General features: G+C 33.3%; 2 protein-coding genes across 2 annotated transcripts in view; both read left to right on the top strand.

The window, feature by feature from the left end:
* The window catches only part of LOC119641713 (protein lap4), a 309554-nt gene that overhangs the window by 205060 nt on the left and 79338 nt on the right, over positions 1-25156 (top strand). The gene's annotated exons all lie outside the window — the stretch shown is intronic.
* On the top strand, positions 15806-20470 carry LOC119641684. Its single transcript, XM_038040471.1, has 6 exons — positions 15806-16013; positions 16085-16565; positions 16646-16832; positions 19425-19533; positions 19622-20102; positions 20194-20470. Exons 1-6 carry the CDS (start codon positions 15935-15937, stop codon positions 20390-20392), a joined length of 1536 nt encoding a protein of 511 aa, XP_037896399.1. The 5' UTR covers positions 15806-15934; the 3' UTR covers positions 20393-20470.

The following is a 25156-nucleotide window of genomic DNA, read 5'->3' as shown; positions in this document are numbered from 1 at the left end:
CAGAATGAAATTTCGCAAACCAGCCTTGGCACTGGCATTCTGTCAATACATCCTCTCGATACAGATACAATAAATTTTTTCTTGCTTGAACAGCGCTTTAAACTTTTCGATTGGAAAAAAGTAGAATATGTCAGAAATGTTGCTTTCGACTTTCGAAGCCCTGCTTCATCACAACCACGATGCCACGTACATGTAAACTTGGCTATGAAAAAATACAATTGAATCCTGTGTTGGAATGAAAGAAACGAAACGGCCTTTCGAATAGCCTGATAGAGAAAAAAGTACTAATTCTGTTGCGTTATGAACAGATTATAATCGACCTTCACCCATAACTGAGCGACCAATAGTTAAAACTTGAAGAAACTGGATCTTTAAGAGATTTGTTACGATCCACATATCATCGAAACGCACGACCGAAAGTATCGATGCTGTCAGTGACAGTGTCGAAGAATAGTTTAATTTATCCGTTACAGAATATCACGTCTCAGATGTAATCGGATTTGCTACGAAGAATATAAATTTTCAAAATTAATTTAAAGGCTTATGCAGAAGCTGACTGAAAAAGCTGTTTTGCATGTTCACAGACAATGTGCGAAGTTTATTCTGAGGGAGTTCTGTGAAATCATTTTTATCCCTTACAAGCAGTAATCATATAAATTATAAACCATGGTTCTATAAAAATAATGGGATAAACGTTTATAGCGATTTTTGCTTTAAATTGCTACGCAAACGGTCATGCAAGCTACACTTAATAATAAGGCTTGTTAGCGCATAAGTTAGTTCGAATCGGGCATGGTGAAGGGAAGGAGGTGCAGTATAAAAGAACACGTTGCCGACGTAATGTTTTACTTTACATTTACCTTGCGTGTACAATTAACTTAATTATAAACATAAAGTATTTTTTTATTTAAATGCTTATTTATTACTCACACGTTTTCCGCCTATTTTCTTTATATTTATGCAAACCTCGTTACACCCGCTCATGTATAGTTACGTATTTAAGCTCATTTGTTTGTCTGTCATTACGTTTTTAATTTTTGTTTTTTTTTTCTTACTGATGCTTGGATACAATATATGACATGTTTTTTCCGTTATATTAATCTTCAAAGGTAAAATGTCTTGCACCTATTATCAGCGGAAGTTTGTTTTGGGATTATTTGTGATTTTTTTTTTTAAAAGTGGTGATAACATATGGAATGCATTAATATGATTGCTTGCTGCTCGTTGACTCTTACTTTCAGATCTTTCTACACTCCTATATACTTGATAAAAGAATTAAGTCACCATCTAGTTAGACCGAAAATTTAATGACTGTTTCGAATCCAGTAGATCTATAAGAAGCTTTTACACTTAGCCACAGAAAGCTTCAAAGAAAAAAGAAACTTTAATGGCCTGAATTTTTGTCTTCGTATCGCTACTTGTTCCTGAAATGGATGAGAGAGATGGGCGGGAAATGGGTTCTCTATAGTACAAGATTACGAAAAGCTCGTGACTGAAAGAAAGACTAAGTTTTCTTCCACAATTCTCTATTAAAGGGGTAGTGAACTTGAATCGCGAATGATAACAGTGCGCACTCTCTAGGGTAATAATGTGCGATAGAGATCACGAAGTACGAAAAGCTGGAAGGACACATTTGCTTGGCATGCTTTTTTAACCGAAAAAGGGAGCTCTAAGGCTAGGGAGCCATGGTTGTTAAACAGCCGGAGGGATTCACATCTTTATTGTACGTAATTACAGCTATGCTTTCTAGCGCTTTGAAAGCTTGAGTTGAGAATTATTAAAAGACAAATCTGTCATCCATCGCCCTGTCTACGCTAAGGTGGAATTGTTTCTAACCGGTCTCAGGAAATTAAGGAAATTTGATAAGATAGTTTTTATTGTAGCGTTTAGAGCAACAATAGTGTCCTATAGAAGTCTTTTAAAACGTAGCTGTGACAATCAAGTTTCCTAAATCATGCGATACTTTTAGCAAGAAATTTATGGCGCCGTCAAAAGTATTACTGATGTTGATTACTTTTTTTTGTTAATGATAAACGCTTCTCAGCTTCGATTTCCACAAGTTCAATAAATTTTACTGAATTGCATTCGACGACGAGACTCTAAGCTATTCTTTTAACTAAAACTACTTTTAAAGTGCATTTGATTTATTTTTCCGTTTAGTAATTTGCAAGGAACAGATCTCAAAACAAATTGTCGCAAATAAATTAATTTAGTATTTGATGGTCACCGCTCTTCCTCGCTCATATCTAGATGATACAATAGCTTTGATAAAATTAAGAAATGCTTCTCTTGTCCTCTGATAGTAAACGAAAGGATATCGTAGCAAAAGGAAGAATGGCAAAGACTAAGACGAGAATAAGAGAATTCATTCATTTGTGTTTTCATTCAAGCGTTTGCTTCTTTCATACACAAATCTTTTCTTATCGAAAGAATGCACAAAAGCGCATAAGATTTGCAGAAATATTTTTCATTTATAAGTTAATAAACGATTGTATTCTTCTATTCAATTTCAAATGGTTGACAACAAGTAGTTAATAGGCAGTAACTACGCAACATTGACGTTTTTTATATTACTTCCAATGTTTCAATGAAATGAATAAAAATAATGTAGACATTCTACCGTTTTATATAAATGCTTGCAAATCAAACTAAATTCTCAGTTTTTAGTTTTATCTCTTACACTACAGGCAGCGTGGGGGTATGTTAACGTTATGCGGATATATGCAACAAAGCTGAAAGGACTCGAGATAAACCGATCTTCTGTTATATCGATTTAGATTAATTTTTTTGATTCGATGTGGGCTTGTCTATCCATCTGTCCGTCTTGTATTCTTGTGTTTAACCTGCAGAAGTTTGATATACTGACATGTTTTGGCCCAAGGATGAACGCTTTGGAACGGACTACTTTTTCGATCATTTCCCAAAAAACTACACCTTCATTTAGAAAGTTGTTGAAATGAGCAACTATAAGACGCTGTCGGTATTGAATGGTTGGTCGTGGCTCAATATAGTATTTTTACTTGTTTTAACTAAACTTCTCCTCTGTAATATGCGTGGTAGAGTAAAGAGGATAATAGTCTCAAAATTTTACGAAATAAGAAAACCATTTTAAAATTGAGTGTACAAAGAGTCTTTGAAGTGCATCGTATTCAATTAGAACTTTTTTCGCAGTCATTCCAATCCATTAGGCAAGAGAAGCAGAAACATTATTTTAATCCTTTTGCGAGGGCTGTCTCCTATATGCCGCAGTTAATTGGTGCATCACAGAACCATGTCGTAGTAGCGAAGTATAATTGAAATGCACCAACAAAGTATAATAATGCTTCGTTGTCGTGAAAAGGTTATAGTCAAAGAAAACTGGATAACGATAATGGATAATGTCTGAAAAAAGCTGGCCGTAAAATCATTAAACAAACGTTGCGTAATTAATATAATTGATGAATGCATGAATAGTCGACGATGCAAAGCAACCGCGAAGCATGTTGTTCTTGTGACCGTCACCGGGATAACAAATATTTGTTAATCAGTTAACCGTGTCGACCTCTTTAGCGATATACTCGTGTACTTGTCGAACACAGAGCATATCTAGTATGAAATTAGCTTACGATGAAACGATTTGAAATAATGAAAATGAAATAAATATTTTCTCAAAAATATTATTGGGGCAAATATGCGTTCATAATGATCAAACTTGATGAGAAAATCCGTCACGGACGGATGGACGGATCATGACATATGTATTCGGCATACACAGTTAACAGTGGAAAAGATAAAGTCGTATTGGTCTGCCTGTCTGTGTGTTTTAGTTTCAGTTCGTCAGTACTCCACAATGCTTTTTCTGGAAGAAAATCGCTTTTATTGCTGCCGCTTTCTTAAATTGTGACGTCAGCTAGGCTGAGCCAGAATAAAACCAATTGTGGGCTTTTTTGGGTATAGTTAACTACATTGCTTTGCTTAATATGACAATTTGCACTATATATATATTATATAAACCATGCATCGTAGGGTATATGAGTTATACATAGATTCAAAGAATAGTTATCCTATTCCCCCTAATTATTATTTATAATTATTTATAATGAATGGGTAACAAAAATGCATTTGGAATTAAGTTTTTTCTTTCGAATGAAATCATTTATTAATTCTCGAAGCAACAGTTCAAATAGAATCAAAAACTCAAAGCACAACAACAACTGTTGACATTGCTTGAAACAAAACCACGCGCCGTTCACCGATTATCATCCTCTATCTATATGCTGTGTTTGTGTTTTGGCTCATTGCCAGCAACAACAACAACAACAACAACAACAACAACAACAACGCTAACAATAATTGCTTTTGCTTCATACATTGGTCAGCAAAAATACAAATGAAATCTACATTCGGTTTTCTGTTGCCTACATAAGCATAAGCAACAAACAAACGAGCAAAATAAATATAATCAACAAGTTTGATATTATTGTTTAAAATTCAATTGATGCTCATTACGTCGAGTTATTAAGTTATTAAGCCCTAAGCTTTGCATTGTAAAATAAAAGCTTTACAATTATATCTATTTGCAATTTATTATTGATAATAAGGCCTAAACTATCATAGAAGAATGCAAGGCATACCAAATTCGTTTTATCTCTCACATAATATGTTAAAAATTTTATCTTCTATCAAAATCGTTCAATGCGCACAAAATTGATTTATTATAATAACTGATACAGGGAAAGTACTCATCGCTAAATTGCAATACGAGTTATCCGCCTTTAAAAGCTCTTTATGTCTTAATTAGCAATTTAAATAAAAGTTTATAACCGTTTTAGTTTTGTGTTGCTTTGCTATTTCTTTTTTTTTTTTTTTTTTTTTTTTTTTTGTTTCCATAATCAATGTCTTTTTAATTACGGTCAAAGCCAAAAATTTTATTAAATATATATACTAAACGTAAAGAGGTAGTAAAAGTCAAGTAGGCAAGCTTAGGCGACTTAAGAAGAATCTTTTAAGATATAAACAGTAACTAAGTTTTTATTAGGCAAAAATAAAAAAGGAATCGTAATTTATTCGAAAGGCTTATCGCACTACGTATTTTTATAAAAGATGATACCACGGTGTCGGTCTTAGTCACCTCCTCATGAGAGTAATTAAAATGTTGTACTTTGTGTTGTGTGTAATATAAATTCATTTATGTACTTAAAAGCGGTCCTTAGTCTCTGTTGTAACGTGGACGTGTTCTTCGCCCGATTTAGACCATTTTCCATACCTATTTGCAGTTTAGAACCGATATTTTCTATTTTGCCACTAGGCAAATGCTTACCTCAGGTATTAGATAGAGAGACAGGCAGATGAACGAACATTAAATAGATTAAGAATTGGACACAGAAATGGATCAAGAATATATGTACACATATATATATATGTACGTATTTTGTAGGGTCTCGAAAAAAAAGTCCATCCATTCAATATTGCCGATTGCCTTAGATGCTACTGCTTGAAAAGTTTAGTCTGTGAGTTTATTATCTCTAACTAAATATAATTTTTAGATAAACAAGCTCCATCTATCTTCTATATAAATCCGAGTTGACGGTCTTCTATATAAAAAAAAATAACGGGGACTGTAGAAGACTCGTAGTATCTTTCATTTATTCGCTCCAGCTCGCCGACACACGTTAGGCGAGTCAGCTATACTTTATTTTCTTGAATTTTGATCATGAGTTTTCACTTGCAATAAATAAAGAAATTATTAGATAAATCACATAACTGAGAATCAGAATCTTACACGATGCGTCGCCGAAATCACTAAGAGTGACGAATGCTTCAAACGGATGGTTCTTATAGAAACCTGTGCCATCAGTATGCAGTAAAAAAAATCCATTGATTATTGTTGTTGAGAAAAGAATGAAGGGGGAAAAAGAGGAGGTTTTAGCAAGCAGTACTTCACGTTAAGTTCATTTTAAGTTCATTCGCTAAAGCTCCAATGTCCAAGCACGAATCCATCTCACGTGTCATCTTCAAAATTTTGTAGTGAAATCTTCAATAGTAACTATTTCCACATGAGTAGCCGAGAAGATATAAAACGTGACTATCGTGTCAGTGTTCGCAGATTGGAATCTCAAATCTCCCTAAATGTTGCAAATGCAATAATAAAGTCAATATCGCACTAGGTTCTGATAGGGTCTATTAAAAAAATTGTCCATTAAAAAGTAAACAGGTTTTCTTTTTTTATCGCTGTCAAACGAATGGGGTTATACTGATTAAGAAGCAGCATAATGACGCAAAATGAGTTGAAATTTATAGTTGTTGTTGTCATTATGAGTAGATATGTTTACAAGTATATCTTTTCCACTAACTGTCTTAGACGAATATATGTTAAATTTATTATGCTACGTGGAGACGAGTGCTGATCAAAAAAATTATAAAATTTTAATTTGCTCTTGATCGGTGCAAAATTCGATTATTTGTTTGTCTGTCCCTCCCTTGTTCGTTGAGTTACGTAAGATTCGGACTCATCTTAATATATCCGCCTGTCTATCGGTTCGTTGGTGTGCTCGTCAACTTTCAAATTATAAAAAAAAATGTATTATAGAAATCAGCACTTGAACCAAGAGGCTTCTCAAGAAAGCTTATTAGAAATTGAACAACCCTTAAAACTGCTTGTAATCTGAAAGAAACATTAAATACAATGGTTTTGCCCACATATTTATAAAAATGCTTTTGATCCGCTAGTTGATATGTGTGTGATCTAAACTTGTGGAAATTCGTTTGGGAAGATGGCGTGGACTCAAGTCTTGCCAAAAAAAACAAAAAAAAAAGAATTTCTATCTTTTTCCTTGTCTTGCATATCTGTGCTAAAGAAAAACTCATCTTCAGGCAATCGGAAGCCCCTAAGCTATTTGTTTGCTTTTCGTATTCTGCACCACTAATAGCAAGAGCATATTAAGCTGATAAAGAAGTATGTAACCTTCGGAAGTACTTAAGATGCACCCATCTTTTATTACATCAGTCGCTTCAGGCATTCTTGTATTCAAACCACTGATTGAAATTTGTGGAGATATTCCGATGTCTTGATGTAAGAACTTATGCAATTGAAAACGGATTGGATCAGATTCATATAAATTTGTATTTTGAAAAAGTTGTCATATGAGGAAAATTTTTTCGGACAGAATGAGATTTTTTTTTTAATCTTTCACCTATTATAGCACAAGTTGTTCCGACAAAACTAATGAGTTGACCTATAAATTTACCCTACCAAGTTTGGACTGCACCGATCTATATTTCGAACCTCTCCCCGTAAGAGAGTTCTAACTAAAAGTAAGTCTTTCAAAGGCAACAAGGTGTAGATTTTTTGATATGTCACGAGCGAAATGGCCAGTGCAGGGTATTTGGTCTTGTCCGACTATGCAAGCTGAAGTCATTAAAAGATAATACTATCGTAGATGCAGGTTATTAGTTAAATAAATAAAGCATTTAAAATTTCTTTTTAATTTTTTTTTTTTTTATATTCTTGGCAAAGGCATCGAAAGACTCCATGTAAGCTAAAATAAATAAATCCCTTAGTTTTGACTTCCTTTTTCATAAATATTAAATTTCAATTTATTATTATATTGCTACTTAAGGAGAATATTTAATTTCTTTAAGAGATTATCAGGGAAAGCAATTTAATTTTTATGGCTAAGCCTTCATAGTGAAATTCACAAGAAATTCTCACTGCAATCTCTTGGATTAAAACTTAACGCTGCTTATCTAGATACCATACATATATATATATATATATATATATGTATATATACATTCATACAGAGTGCAAACCACACCAGCACCAGATAGCGTTGTGATGTTCGGAACTTTTTTTTTAAAATTATAAATGGTTTCAATGAGTTTGTTAACCTCCTGATTAACCACAAATTGTGTACGTTTTCTCAATGATCGATCTGCCTTTACATATGCTAGCACTTGCACAGAAAATAGTTTATATATGCCCATGTGCCCTTTCCAACCGAATGTTCGCACAATGAACTTAATGCTGCAAACGTGTTTCATTCAGGTAACGTTTTCTGCATATATTTATGGATACATGTAACTATAAAGACACATTGTGTATATTTGAAATGACGAGGAGGCTTGTGATGCATAAATTTGAATATATATAAAAAAGTGTTCATACACACTAGTTGCACGCACATGTTTCCACTGCTAATCGTTGGATGACTGACCTCTGTCAATAAACAATAGCTACGCACATTGCGCTGTACTGTTTGAATTTACGTCATATTTTTATAAAATGTTTTATGAGCTTTACAACAATTAGCTTCGATAACCAGTGATGGTAGTAGTACAGGTACTAGTAGTAATTAATTAAAATTAAAAAGCTGCTGGTGCTCATTAAAAATTGAAATTGATATTTAAATATAAGTTAAAACATTTTCTAAAACTGGTTTTATATATATATATATATATATATATATTTTTTTTTTTTTTTTTACTTTATAATTAGTTTCGTTTTGTTATTGAAATTTTTTAAATGAAAACAATTATGACAAATAACTTGAAAATTATAAATTATGCGTCATCTGACGCAAAACGGTTTTAGTTACACTTTTAGTTCTATTCTACAATATTTTGTTACTTTGTCTACTCCTAATTATAAGTTTATTATTTCCATTACTAGTTCTGTTTTTGTTTCGTCTTCTCCATTCGATTTCTATTTTAGGTATAGCATCCACGGCTTGTTCTACTAATATACCTCAGTTTGTACTTTTGGTTTTATTATCTACTCTTTCTTCTAGATTTAGTTCGAGTTGTAGTTTCAGTTGGATGACTGCTTTACCTCGATGCCTTTATCTGCATTTAAGTCTACTTTCTTTTACTTACATCGTCACTTTTCATTCAGGTTCTAATTCTATTTCTACTCTAACTGCTGACCTTCATATCAATTCCTAAATTCTCTTTCATTGCTAAGGATGTGATGTAAATTTTTTGAGAAAAAATTCGTTGTCCGCAAAAAGTTTTCCCCTTGAAAATTTTGACCTATCCCTCAAGGATTGCAAGACAAGGATACTTGCGTCAAATGAATTGCAGATGGAAAGTTGCGGCTTATTGTCTCGCCTTTTGATTGCTACCTCCTCTAATGCACTAGCGGATGTCGTTGAAAAGGATTCATGTTCACACCTTCACCAAGGTAACCTTCAAGTAAGTAAGAGGCTAAGAGCGATTCCGAAACTTTCATTGCTTCTATTAAGAAATGAAAAGGTATGCGACTAAGTATTTGTATTCGGATATAGAACTATATGTGTTCTTGTATTTCGGAACGTGCAATTCTGACAGATGCAGCAAAAGAGGCAAAAAATCATCGAGATATAGCGAATAAAAAGCAATATTTGAACTTGTTAGGCAGCAACAAATTTATTATGATAGGAAAACATATTTCTCACACATCCTAAAAATATTTCTCAAAATATGGTTGTTCAAAACGGCACGCAATATTGCTCAGCTGTCTACAGAAAACGGAGAATTGTTTCGATAAGTTAATTATTTTTCTTTCTAAGACTTCAAGGCACACTTGCTAATTTTCATGATTTGTGGCTTCTATGATAATCATAAGAATTGTGTTAGACAATGTGGTGTTGCGTGTTTAATAGCCGACCTAGCCCGACTATCATTTTTTGACTTGTTAAATCTAGCTTTGGTTCTACTTAAACTTCTAACTCCTCAACTTACTTCTACTGCGTCTCTTCTGCCTATTGTCACAGCTTTACTTTCACTTTTACCTCGTGCCAAGCAATTAACTTTTCATTTAAATCTACTTTCTCTTCATTGTTCGCTCGTATTTGCAATTCTATTTTCATTTCATGACTTCAACCATTTCATCGCTCGGCAAAGTTATGTTGTAATTACGTGGCCTCTTTCACAACCGTATCTTTTCTTTTTATTGTGTTTGCAAGAAACATTTTATAAATTGTTTGTGTACGTTGCTAAAGAAATAGGCTTTGTACGCTTTTTCAGCAAAAAAGCAAATTTATTATACATGTAGTCAGGAAATATTCAATGCCTCGCTCGAGTAAAGTAATTTTTAATGATTGATTTCAAAAATTGATTGAACGCTTTAAGATAAATACTGTAAAAGAGTAAAACATATGCCATTTGTATGCTCGAATATTATTGCATCAACAAGGTTAATATAAACTCATTTTTTTTGAAGGTCTTTTTCTTGCAAAACTTTTCTATAACATCCTTGAACTGTAAAGAAGCATCTGTTGGTATATTTTACATCGTAACTGGAAAAGTAAAATAAATTTTGTTTAAATTTTTGGATGCAATTCAGTGCAGGTACAAATTATGTTCGCACATATGCTTATGCAATGCAATCACTTTGCAATTTTATTGGCTGATATTTTTTTCTTATCGGATAAATAGATTTTCCATTCTCAAATGCATAAATGGAATAATCAAAATTACCGAGAAAATAACACAACAACACGAAGCATTGAGAGAGTGGATAAATGCGTATATTAACTCGCGGATACATGAAATTAGATTATGAAAGTGAACATTTTTCTTCAAGCATATATATAAATAATTACGTATCTCCAGCTTTTGGAGAATTTTTATAGTCTATTAAAAGTCTTCCTACAACGATTGATTGATTGAGCGTAAGATGGGTATATTCCCGATTTTAAGAAATATTATTAAATCACGAATATATTCGTTTTCGCAAACTAAATCAGTTGAATATGGGTCATTTCGGCTTAGGACATATAAAATTTCATAATAGCTTGTCATAAACATAACGCAAGTTATCCGGTTTTTTTTGGGATTGCTCGCAACTTTTTGCCAGTTTTAAACGCTCAGCAGCGATGTCACCTCGCCTTCCCCTTATATTTCCCATTAGCAAGAAAAGAAGAATTTCAATTATAGCGGTTAAAAGTTGAAAAATAACTTTCCGAAGTAGATATCTCAAGGCTCCTAGTTATGAAGAAGAAATAAAAACTCTTTGTAAGTTTTCTTGAAATCTTAATTGTTTAAAGAAAATTTAATTTATTATTAAAATTTTTACATTGACTGGAATAGAATGCCCATCTTTGCCTCAAAATTACTTCCTCGTATCAACCTGCTCTTATAGAAGCATTTACGCATACTGATAGTCTGTGTTCTTAACGCTTGGTTTGCTGTCGTTAGAATTTTTTAACCTATTTGAAGACAACAACAACAACAAAAAAAAGCAGCAAAATGGAGAAAAAGTTTGCATAAATGCGTATAACACAACACATGATAGTTATAGCCTTGTGTTTATGTTTGTTTTCTGCTTTTCAGTAACTTTCAGATCCTGAGGTTATGTTAAGTGCTGTAGACAAGACCAATTTGCATGAATATGTGCATACGCTTATATAGAAGTCTAGTCATATGTATACACTTTTCATATTATCCATATGCATCGCCGTTATAATAAGAAAAACACATGTGTGCTCCTGAAAGTTATTTGTTTTAAATTTAAATAACAATATGCATGGGTGCGAAGTTCGCAAAAGTTAAGTTTGTTTTTATTTATTTATTTATTTATTTTTTTTTTTGTTTGTTATAAAAATCCTTTTTTAATAAATTATTAATAGATTTAAAGTTATGCAGCACACACTACACGTACAGGCATAACACGTCTTTTGTGCAATAGAGATATTCCCTCGCGTCTTTTATATAAAGATTTTCTAAGCTTTGAATTGTTTCACATGAAATCGTTAAAAAAAAAACAAAAAAATTGGATAAAACCGAACAATTTTTTAATGTCCGAAAATGCTTATTGTTATTCATTTCTGAAATCTTCCTTTTGTTACATTTAAATAAGATGGAGTTATACATGAATGTCTATTGTTTCTGGCGCATCCTATAGATGTACGGCTGGAAAGTCCCTCTGAATTTTTGATTAACGTAAGGTGTGTTGAAGTATGTAAGCATATCTGTTTACTCTTAGGTGGTTTCTCACGTTGCCAAGATTGATGGCGCCAGAAAGAATAAAGCGAATTGGGCGTAATTCACTTTTGAAAACGGTTGAGATAAAAAGTTTTTCGATTCATGCTAGAATAAAAAATTCCTGTAAAACATGTATTTTGAAGTACCCGCGAATTAAATTAGGTTTTCGCAAAACGTTTTCAAGTTTTCATAAAACATTTCCGAGAATGAAATTAAGAAATAAAATTATTTTGGGATACGTGTTAGAAGAGAAAATTCGTGTAAAAAGATATATGGGGGAAGCGAGTTATTCGAAAATGGTGTAAAAAAAGGGGCGTATAAAAAAATAGCGTGTAAAAAGGAGCGTTTAAAAAAATAGCGTATAAAAAAGGACTGGCAGTACAACAAACAAGTACAAGGCTTTACAGTTAAATATTAATAGCTATAACAGCTCCTCCACCACAACTATAGTAGTAAGGAAGAGAACAAAGGTTAAATGGAATATTTAAATTAAATCCCCTGCTTTAAAACTCTGTTCTTCGACCCACGAGTTAAGTATTTTCATTTCAGCAGTGAGTGAAAGAAGATGCACTTGGAAGAGACATACCATCAATAAATACTTTTATTTTTCTTTCTTTTTTTTTTTTTAAGTAAAGTGCGAATTGCTTTTCGTTGTGAGTGGCATTTGTGAAATATTTTGCTCAAGTTGAATGGACATTCAGTTTCCTTCAAGATATACGCGAAATAGCATTAAACTAAACCTTCGGATAGCAATCAATCCGGTCATAAGTCAAATTCAACATTTGATAGCACAAATTGTAAAACATAAGCATTGCGTGTAATTATAAAAAACAATAACATCAATAAAAATTTCATTGTTCTCTATATTTTAAAATACAACGATTAGAACTGTCCGAAGGAAACAATTCATTTCTAACCGCGCATGAGTTAAACTTTAGTTTAGAAAAAGAATGCACTTCTAGTCAATAAAATGTTAAACTTTTCTTATCGTTTGCTGTTTATTGCGTCATTTGGTTTTTGTGAAATATTTTCTGGAGCACTGCGTAAGTCGACTAGAATTTATGCAAAAATAAAGTTGTCCTTAGAAAAATTTCCTGCTTTGTATAGCTGCTTCTATAAACGAAGTACTTCGCCTATAGCCTAAAGGCTCGGCGGCTTTTGGCCTGCCAGATATGTCCCGTTTAACTCAAGCCAAAGTTGAACTTGGAGAAAACGGTGGTCAAACTTTGGCTTTAAAAAGGGGACTTCAATTTTCATAACTTCGCTGTAAATGGTTTTGAAAAAGCCAAAGTTTTTAACGTTTCCGGCTTTGATTCAGACTTCAAAAAAGTTACAGTTAATTTGGAAGTTCCTTTGTTAAAAATTTGCCGCTGATTACATGATAAATGGTAAAATTTTATTTATGATTGTAAAGGGCAAAGGTCACCCTGATATTCATTTGAAAAACGTTACAAATAAAATCATCGTGAACGTAGGTCTAGAAAGGAAACAAGGCCAAACCTTTGTAATAGTCAAAGATGTTATATGTGATTTTCAGCCCCAAGAGTAAGTTTAAAATTAAATTTCAAAATGCAACTCTACAATTTTGATGAATTCCCTTTAATATTCTATTTATAGTGTCTTTGTCCATTTTGATAGTTTGTTCGACGGTAATAAGGAACTAACGGAGAGTATCAATAAAGTAGTAAATACTAATTGGCGCGAATTCCATTCAACATTGAGAGACAATATCATTGGAGCTTTCTCTCAAGCTATTCTTAATGTTTTAAGGAACGTTGTCTTATGATGAGTTTTATTTAAATTAAAATTTTCTAATTGTAACATAAATACTCTTGATGATGATTTATCGCCTTGAAAGAGAAATAAATTCATGCATTATTTATCCATATTCTCTAGCAATTTATTGTTAGGTTTAAATATACCTCAACATGAGAAGGCAATTATTATACAATATGTGACCGGAGCAGTAAGAGGTTATGATGTTAATTACTTTCTTGACAAAAGACTTACGTGTGGCTAGTCAAACAGAAGGTATAATATAACGCTAAATTCATATTGTTGCCAATTGTCTACACTCCAGTTTCGCTTCAGTTTCAAATTAAGTTTTTAAAGAATTTTAAATCAAATAACATCTGCAACATATGCATTTAAGGCTGACCAAAATAAAATACTATGCAAAGCCACATAAAGCGATGTGAGGTTATCAACTTGCTATTACATAGCTATACACTTAAGGGTTAAGTTTGCGCGGATATACACAACAAACAGGAGAACATTAGATAAATCCACATTTTATTACACCTATCGATTTGGGAGCACTATCTGAATCTATCCAAGTCAATTTGTGAATCGATTATCCATCTGTAGCTTATATGTACTTGTGTGTTGAGCTTATAGATCACAACTTTTAAGATATTTTGCTGACACGTTTTGGCCCAGGTTGACACTTTGTTAATAACCAATTTTTTTTTTATATTTACGTTTACTTACGCTTATCATTTTTATAAAGCAATGCTTCGATCTGTACTTAGCTACTAGAACTTTACCACTTTCTATTGGATGTCCGCTTGTTTTATAAGATATTGTCCTTGTTAACCTCGGTAACATTTTTGTCTTCAACTGTTTGTTCATGTTATCTCAAATTTTCAGCTATTGAAAATGGTTCGGATAAGATAAGTTATCCGACCGCTTCCCATACAACAATTTATTTTGGAATAATTGCAAGGTGGGGCATGGTATTTAACAGTGGGCCATGGCCCACTATAATGTGCTTACTTGTTTTGTTCAAAGACATATTTCCGATCATTTCGGCTCAATAAATTTGATTTTAACATTTTGTCAAGAGTCTGAAGGAATTTCCTTCCTCTTAGATTGTCTCAATGTAGGACTAATAAGGAACTGTTATTTCCTTGCCGCGTGTCATGTTTATTCGAGTAGTTATGAAAATCGGCGCTTTTCACCTAGCCCCACTAAGAGTAAGGAAAGTCTCTATACCATTGAATTCGTCATAAGGCGAATCTGGGAAACTTACAATATCAACCATAGCTTAGTTTTCTGTTAATACTTTTTGTCTCATATTCAATTCACACACGTTGTAATGTAAACAACTCTCATTACATAAGCGGTCTTACAGAATTATGTACTATGTACTAGACTGCGTTTTTCTTGTTCTGCATAGTCTTCTTCTTCTCTGCTTTCCATAATCCATCTAAATTATTTTTCCTTAAAACGTTAGTTTGTATTGCTAACATTTTATGTGCAAATAAAAAATTGATAATCACTCGGGCTATGCCACTTATTCGATAATAGTCAGAAAGAAATTAAAAAGAGAAAAAGATAGGCAGCCGTTGCAGACTAGTGAGTGAATGCCCAACAGGTACAAAAAAAAAAAAAAAAAAAAAAAAAAAAAAAAAAAAAAAAAAAAAAACACAGCTACAGCTATCGATCACTGCACACTCGTTTCTGAAATTATAAAGGGATTGTTAACGATGAGAGGGATTGAAAAGGAAGGGGCTTCAGTGCTAAATATACTACAGGCGTTTGAAAGGGCATGCCTTTGTGCTGCCAGCTATCTACCTATCTACGACGTTTATATTGTGCAAATGTATACCAATGAAAGGGTCTTTTCGCTCACAACGCTTTCAAAATTTAAGTAAACATTCTTTTTGAAGGTAATGCCACTTATAGAATCAATTGTAAAGCTTATAATTGCTTTTGAGAATTAACAATTTCTAACAGTTCTAAACTGGTTTTTGTATTCAATAACAAATCTATAAACAAGTAAGTAATAGAGAGAAACATTGATAGAGAACGAGAAATTGTGTAATTAATATCCATCAGCTTAAAAATCACACATCACTACTTTGCAATATTTACGCATTTCCGTTCCAGCTGCGAGTGAGACAAGGTTCATTGTGTAAAGTGAAGCGCTTTTCTTTTGCTTATAAAATCGTATTCAGTTAAAAAAAAAAACAAAAACAAAGAAGGAATTATGTGTAAAATAACTTATTTTTTCCTCTTTGGTATGCTTGCTCTGAATGGCATTGGCGAATCATTTTGTGGATCGTTGCGTAAGCGTTGATGCGATCAATTCCATGCGATTGTTTGAAAAAATCTTACATATCTTCTTCTATTCTTTCAGCCTCCGATATACCAAAATGTAAAATTTCGGATAATGTTTGTATAGCTTCGTCTATGAACGAGGCGCTCCGCCTTTATCCCAAAGGTTCGCCAGCTTTTGATTTGGCCGATCTGTCGCGTATATTTGTACCTAAAGTTGAACTTGGAAATGCTGCCGGCCATTCGTCGGCCGTTCAATTGAATTTAATTTTTCTGAATTCAACTACAAGCGGCTTAGAAAAAGCAAAAGTAGTTAATGTTTCTGGTTTCGATCCAGATATTAAGCAAATTATAGTTAACCTTGAAGTTCCATTTATGAAACTTGAAACCGAATACGAAATGGATGGTAAAATTTTATTCTTAACCTTAAAGGGCAAAGGTCATGCAGAAATACATTTGAAAATGGCTACTAATAGAGTGACAATCAACGTAGGTTTGGAGAAGAGAAATGGTAAAACTCATCTAATTGTTAAGGACATGACGTGTGATTTTCGACCGCAAGGGTGAGTTTTTGCATCAAATTTCAGAAGAAAACAATGAAAAGGCTTCGAATTACTTGAATTTGAAAATGTGATTATTACAGTTTCTTTATTCATATGGACAACTTGTTCGATGGTAATAAAGAAATAACGGACAGCGTTAACGAAGTGATTAATGCTAATTGGCGCGATGTCTATTCGGCATTAAGCGATAATATCAATCGCAGTCTTGCTCAAGGAATGCTTGGTATATTAAGGAATGTTGCTGCCTCTTTAGCTTACGATGATATTTATTTAAAATAAATGTTTTATTAAAAAAATATTCGTTTGCCTACGGTTTAGAAAATTTTACTTTTTGTTTTTTCAAAATTTTGCAAACTCCTTATGTCCAGATATATGTACATAGGGTGCTTATTACAGACTCTTTAATGAATTGTTAAGTGAAATAAGAAATTCATATCACACTGCCCGCCTCTGGGACAATCTAGTAGTAGTGGTCTTTCCCATCGTGCCTGATGTTCCACTTTTAACACAAGCACTACTCGCTCTTTCCTAACCTTCTCTTTCAACAATTCTTCTTGATCGTGATCATCCTCGCACGTATCTGCGGCATCCCCTAAATGCCTGGTTAAAGCAAAAAAAAAAAAAAAGTTTCGGTTCCCATTGACCTGTGGGAACGTTTTGCTTACGTTCACACAATCAGCACAATTCCGTACATTGCATAATCTAATGAAGTTACAATCTATTATGTAAGCATTGCGTAAGCTTTGTATTCAGTTGAAGATATCGCCGGGGGTTATTCTTTGTGAGCGCTATCGGTTTCAAGTTGCCTCATGCATATAGGGAGGGCGTATTTGGGACGATATTGGCGGTGGTAAATCCTGGACATACTCATAAAGTTAGATTTTTCTGATAGGGTGTAGCGTCCTTTAAATCTTATCAAAAAACGACTTCAATCTGAAACTCAGAAAAAATTTATATAGTTTATGGGATGTTTGAAGGTTGCTTTTGCGCATTAAATAGTTGTTGCAAAAGAAACTAAGTTTTGGTACACTATAGTATTGGATAGTTGTGCTCAATTTTCCTCGTTTTTGTATACCCTCGCCTGTAGAAGATACGTTCAAATTTTAGTAGATTTGTCGGCTGTAGTTTACGAGTAATGGTCGGCTTACGTAGTACTGTAGGCGCGCCCTTTGATTGATTTGGACGATTTTCAATTCCCATCTGTTAGAACTTCCTCTGTTTCTGATAAATTTGAAATCGATATCTTATTTTTTTGTGGCCAGGAGAACGCTTGCACAGACGGACAGAGGGACATGCTTGGTCGATTCAGAGTTTAGTGCTGATCAAGAATATGTAAAATTTGTGAATATATGCCTCATCTTTCGGTGATGGATATAAAAAAGAATAGTTAGCTAGTGCGGTAGCCGACTATCAAGTTTCGTTTCGTGTTCAGTCTTGTATTCTATCGGAGACCCTTGTTGGTTAATGTCCAACAAACGATCGTTAATTTGTCGACTAGAAAGCGAAGCATTATTAGTATCCAATATTCCTAAGTGGAAATAGGCTAACCATCGGTATGCTGCTAATCTTGAGAGAGTAACTTCACCTAAAACACCATAAGTTTTTTCACAAGAGAATTATGATTTTTTATGGTTTTTCACTATTGCTATGATTTTCTTCTTTATTCACACGCATATGCATTGCCAACTTTCACACAGGATAGGGTTAGTGTTGCCAAAGTGAAAGCTTTTCTAAACTTATCTTTTGGAGAGAGCGCCATGAACTTTTTCCACCACAAGCGAGAGAGTTCAAAATAAACAAAGAAAAATTTGCAAGAAAACATTTGTACGCATGTTTAGTGCAATAGCACACCATCTACTTAGGCGGGTCACGGAAAAATGAATAGCATTAAATCGATGCAAAAGCGGATAGTGGAAAATTAAAAATTACGTTTTAAGAACAACATCGTTAAGACGTGTGAAATAGAGTAAATTTGCAAACGGGTAAGGAATCTGGTAACGAAATTAGATTATAAATATGATAGTTTCTTAAAGAGAAGAGATAGTTCGCACAAACCGAATATAGCCAGAACTACCAGTGACGTAATATATGATTAATGTACATGACCGATTGCAATGTTATAAACCCAACCATTTCGTTATATATATAGAAAAGCCATAGGAGGGAAATTTAAAAATCAATGAACTGAAACTGAAGGTGTTATTAAAATCAGAGTACACATCGCTCGTAGGCGAATTACTAGAAAAAGTCTTGATTAAAACGTATGAGCTTTTAAAGCTGAGTGTTACCTAATCTATCATGCAAAAGGGCAAACTACGACATAGTCAAGCCGTGATTAAATAACTCAACTCTATCAAGTCGGCACACATAATTTCAATCTTCAGCGGGCGGTAGAACATCCTTTAATTAGGATTCGTGTGTGATCGTAGCTAGAGTGAGTATTCAATTGGTAAAAGCATAACACTTGCCGATCCGACAACACAGCTCCTAGACGGTGACCGCTCTCCATCTATCTCTTACCTGAATAGTTGGTTATGTAAGAAGAAGAAGAAGTAAAACGTGCGAAAGCCATTTGACCACAATTCAAAAGCAGTATGTTCCCGATTAATGACGTTCTATTTTTATAAATAAATGCGCTTTACTAATGTTTTCTTAGAAAGCAGTCTATCTCGAATTTATAATTTCCTATATAATATAATTAGTTTATAGCACATAATAAGTACATTGATTTTATAATAATATAATTAGCAGATAATTGAATGTGTGTAATTAATTTCACTATTGTCACGAGTCGTTAAAAGCGTTAAACGCACATTACTTTCCCAACTGTGAACGAGATAAGGTTCAGTTTAAGAACAGCGCTCTAAGTTTCATTTCTTGAATTTTTTTAAAATGTTGAAAATCGCCTATTACTTGTCGGGAGTTCTTATGCTGAGTAGCATTTGCGAAATATTTTGCGCAATATTGCGTAAGTTCATACGATTCGTTAAAGTCTAAACTACACGGACAAAATATTAGAATTTATTTAGAAACGTAAATTTTTTCCGACTTTTCAGCTTCAAATATACCGAAATGTAAAATTTCTGATAATGCTTGCGTAGCCGCCTCAATAAATGAAGTCTTTCGTCTTTATCCGAAAGGATCGCCAGCATTTGGTCTGGACGATATATCGCGTATAACTGTGCCTGAGATGGTTCTAGGAGATGGTAACGGTCAGCCTTCGAGCGCACAATTGACAGTAAAATTCGAAAATTTGATTTTTACTGGTGTAGAGAAATCAGTTTGCCTGAACGTATCTGGATTTGAGCCAGAAACAACACGAGTTGAAGTGAATTTAATTATTCCGCTTTTAAAAATCAAAGCTGATCATGCTGTAAATGGGAAAATTTTACTTTTTACTCTAAAAGGCAAAGGCAAATCTGAGATACATTTAAAGGATGTCGATATTAAGCTTACGGTCGACGTAGATTTTGAAAAAAGAGAGAATCAAACTTTTGTTATAATAAAGGATATGATTGTTAGTTTTGAACCGAAAAAGTAAGTTGATGCTTGAAATGATTAATATTTACTATCGTTTATTTGTATTTGTATGTATTGTGTTAACTATTGTTTATCTGTATTTGTGCAGCTTTTATATACATTTGGATAATTTATTTGACGGTAACAAAGAGCTTACGGACAGCGTTAACGACGTAATCAATGAGAACTGGCGTGACATTTTTCATTCATTACAAGATGCTATTAGCCAAGCTTATTACGATGCACTTAAGCCACTTTTAGAAAAAATTTTTAAAGTATTACCGTACGACGAATTTTATAAGAATTAAAGTTGTAATTATAAAATAATGAGTTTTCGCCAAGTGGAAAATAAATCATTCCATGTATACAAAAATTTTTTAATTTAATATAAAGATGTTTTTTATGCGGTGGAATCGGGAAGGTACACCTACTTTGTCCAGTAAAAATCGGTAAAATTATTGTTTTTATCAAATTCTGAATATGCTCGAATTCTTATCAAGAAATATTGACAATTACATCTTTTTACCCCCTAAAGATTCAATTGCCATACGAACGTTTATATAGTAGGTGGTCCAAAAAATTACACCACCGGTAGCAAAGTTTTCATTCTTATAAGGAACGTCCAAATTCTATTACTCGGAAATTTTTACCGGCAAATTCTGAAAATTGGAGTATTTTGTTATATAACTGCTAACAGGAAAAGTGGGCCGACCTGAACCATTGTCAATAGCGTTCCTCCTTGGGCCGAGATTATGACCCATAGATTGAACTCAAAAATACATAGACAAATATCAAACGGACGGACGGACGGACAGACAAGCTTAGGAACACTTTCTGAATCGATCACTCGAGCCTGTCTCAACTCCTTCTGGATGTTACATAGGTCCGCAGCAACTTAATATAACCAAGGGGTATACAACAATATACGACAAAGGATTAATAATTATTCTATAATTAGAAAAATTCGTTTCTAAATAATTTAAAAATTTTACTTTTGAGATGCGTTTCATTACTTGCCTTACGTACGTATAAAAGTTTATAGAAAAAATATTTGTAATTTCGTGTCTATATGTTATCTGTATTTGTAGTAATTCATGGAGCCTTTAAGAAAATGTAATGAGAGAGAAAATTTTATTACTAAAATAATTTATGATTTAAAGTAAAATTTTGCAAATTTTGTAAATTTTCCTGTCGCACATTCACAATAGCTTAACTTGGTAAGATAATTGCTGTACATTGGCGCATTAAAAGAAATGCTTACGCGTTTGCTCCGAGTATGATAGAGAAATTGTTGTTTTAGTATAATTGAATAAATTGATAATAATTTATATAATTAATCACACATTCATCTAAATGCCATGTACGCGAACACTTCCCTGGAACAACTTGAATTTATTATTTTATATATGTAAGAGTTGGTGATGTGCAATAAATATTAATATACTTAAGTGTGCGTCTTTGTACACCTGCATATGAACAAAGTTATGAACAAAGATAAACACTTTGTGAATTATCCTATGGTTAACCACATCAACTTATAGGTAAAACAATCCATATAAGCTTATCCGTAATTTATTTTATACAACAAAACAAATCAACTGTATTAACTTAGTGGTTAATCTCTCTCCATAAATTGATGTACTCGGGGAAAGTAAAATTACGATAACAAAAAAACTGCATTTGACTTAAGGTGAGCTTTAAGGCATTACAAAGGCTTGCAGCAGTGTGATAGCCTACGGTTTGGTCTTTTTTTTTGCTTTCAATGGCAAAGGGCAATAACACAATAATATATATCCAAGCAGGCAATTAATCATGTATTCAGATCCATGCAGAAAGTGATTTTGATTGGTCGGTGTAACTGAAGATGAGCTTATTTTAACCCATCCGCACGCACTCAATATATCCTTGTACCATATGTATTGTGTGGTATAAAAAAAAAGAAAAACAATTATATTAGAAAAGCATTAAAAAATGGCGACGGGGACATTCTTTACGTGGGACGGCCTTAATTTGAGGATTCAAGGAGAGTTTAGGTTAACCTAAAACATTCCTTTTCGGCTATTAATTTCGTAGAAACAACAATTACAAAGTGTCGTAGAATGTTGTATGAATTTTTTCAATAATTGTCACCTAATTATAGGTCCACTTACCTCCAATCGATCTAGACTTTTTCAGCTCAAATATAGATAGCTTGTGGTTTAAGAGTAAATTAACGTTGCGCGGTTGGTACAACACCCAAAAGGACTTGAGCCGGATCTACTTGCTATTAAGCATGTCCGTTTGTCCGTCCGTCTTGCAGTAGGTCACAAATTTTTGAGATAGTCTGACGAACACATTTGGCATATCGATGTGTTTTGGCCCATGATAGTACGTTATTAATAAAGGTTCAGATCGTATCGTCTTTCAGACAACTTTCTATATAACGCCTTATTTTGAAGAGGCATTGATTCATACAATGCGCATTAAGCGCACGGGTCTAGGGTGTATAACGGTAGCCCTGTGTGCCACCATAGTATTTGTACATCTTCTCTACTAAGTGAGTAAGCGATTTCATGTGCTTTTTTATCTAAGCAATTGAGCATAGTCTTTAAATAGTTACCTTCCGATATTTATTGTCCTCTTAATGTGAGTATAAAAATTCGTTTTTATACAATATTTCTATGTATTTTTTTTTTTTTTTTTTGCATGATTCCTATTTCATCTTCCACAGTGCTTATAATGGGCAAAAGATACAATTTTTCATCATTAAAACGATTAGTTGCGCGTATCATTTGATATTTTTTTAAATTCGTTAATCGTTTGGTTCGATATCCGCGCTCTTCGCTATTTCTTTTTTAAGCTATGATGGGTGGTACTTGAAAGTCAAGTTTTGTTCAAATATTCGAGTCAGTCATACGACTATGCAATTGTCGACTTCTACTGTTTCCAGTTCATGTTCATGTATCTAATATCCGTACCTTAAGTAAAGACATGTACATGAGATGCATAGTAAGTTAGAATCTAACTCGTATAGCATACGGAATGCAGAATGGTTTCCATTTACTGTCACTACGTTTTTTTACTAAATGAAACACTTTTATCTTTGCTTTGTTTCGAATTTCTCCTCAATTTTACAATTTCAAAAGTTGTAAAATAAATTTCTATTTAGGACACCTTAACTTTTCAAAAACATTCTTTTGCTACTAATTGTCCACATATCAATTTGGCAATTAAACTTGAAAAGAGAAAGCGAAAGAGAAAGGAAAAGGGTAAAATAAAGAACACAGATTGCGCACAGAGGCCACTTTCTCTGGCATTTACAAAGGTATCGCATGGCAACATACGGACAAGTTAAGTGCCAAACATGCACATATGCGGTGAGTATGTGCTTACGAAAAACTTTCCTGTAAACTTAGTCTTATATACATGTGTCTGTGCATGTGTGTGTGTGCACATTTGTTTACTTTAGTAAAACCATCATCTGTAAGTAACAATTTACAAAAGCAGCAAAGGTAACTTTGTATGGAACAAAGTAAATACAATTCTTAAATAAAAATGTAAAAAGTGTTTCAAAACAAAATCTTCAAGTCTTTAGATTTTTTCTAAGTAAGCAAGTGAAAAATGCAGAATGCTTTCTTCTTCCTGTCAATTCATTTTTTTTATTTTTAAGTTCAAACCTTGCAACAACCGATTTTATGAAGCATTCAAGCATTATACTGTATATCAGTATACTGATATAAGCTTATGTCTCGGTATCCAAGCAAGCACAGGTAGATGATGGACTTGAACATTATAGTTGGCTTAACGGATAAGATGCATTTAACAGCATATGGAAAAGCAATGCAATATGACCTCAGGCTTTCGATGTTGCTTGGTTTATATTACTTCTATTTGCTTCAGGAATACAACATACGTACATTCTTGTGGATCATCGTGATGATAATGATGATGATGATGATGATGATGATGATGATGATGATGATGATGAGGTTGAAATTATCTCAATGCCTACCAAACGTGGTAATCGGTTTTTAATGTATGGACGAGTTTATTGCATCAACGATTTAACCACATATGTTGAAATCGAATGTTCTAATGGAGAGATGCTGCTGCGCGACCATACTTACTAACCAAAGTTAAGAAGGATTAGATTACTCTGATCTCATTAGTATTAACAAATGGTATAAAGGACATGTTGGCTACAGTCTGGTTGCTTTCTTTTGTTTCATTTTTTCTTCTTTTTTTTCTCTCTTCTTCATATGCTCTCATGTGTCAGTACATAACTGTACAGATGCGTGTACAAGCATACAAAATACATAATCATCAATGTGTTGTTGGCACCGATGACAACAATACTATTTCTATCTTAGGTTAGTGTACTTATTATATATCTACTGTAAACATGAATGAATGAAAAGTCCATAGACATATCTACGTATGGCTATTTATAAAATCCGAGATAACCACACGTACACATTTCAGTACAACTTGTGGATGAATAGATTTGTCTTTTCATATATATATATATATATATATATATACAAAGTATATACACCTACGAGTGTGCAGGAGAGTGTAAAGTTTGGTTATATGTGCCTATATGTTCGTGTATACGCGCGTGTGTACATGTTGTTGTCATTGATGATGCTACTTTCATGTTGCTGGCATTGTTGGGGTTTTCATTGTAGTTGCTTTTGCTATTGCCGTTGTTGTTCTTGTCACAATTACTGCTCACATACACGTACATACGTAACCGGACGTTGCCTCTTTTTCTTATTTCTCGTTAGGTTTTGTGCTCTGTCATTTGCAAATAATAACTCACAGCATGTAGATTGTATACCTTCAACAACATGCACGGAGATGCATACATGCTTATGCAACTATGAAAATGTCTATGCAATATATATGCAATATATATATATATGTATATATATATGCAACGATCCAGAGTATAACCGCAACATGAATATAAAAGTTTGTCGGTTTCAGTTCCATTCTTGATTTAATATCACTTAAACAGAGTCGAGCTTTTTCATTAAAATATCTAAAATGCATATTTCGTATATTATCGTATTAATTAAACGTAAATTTTA

Source organism: Glossina fuscipes, unplaced genomic scaffold (assembly GCF_014805625.2).
Source record: "Glossina fuscipes isolate IAEA_lab_2018 unplaced genomic scaffold, Yale_Gfus_2 174, whole genome shotgun sequence".
NCBI lineage: Eukaryota > Metazoa > Arthropoda > Insecta > Diptera > Glossinidae > Glossina > Glossina fuscipes.
Note: the sequence above shows the minus strand (reverse complement) of the source record. Positions and strands in the feature narration are given on the sequence as shown.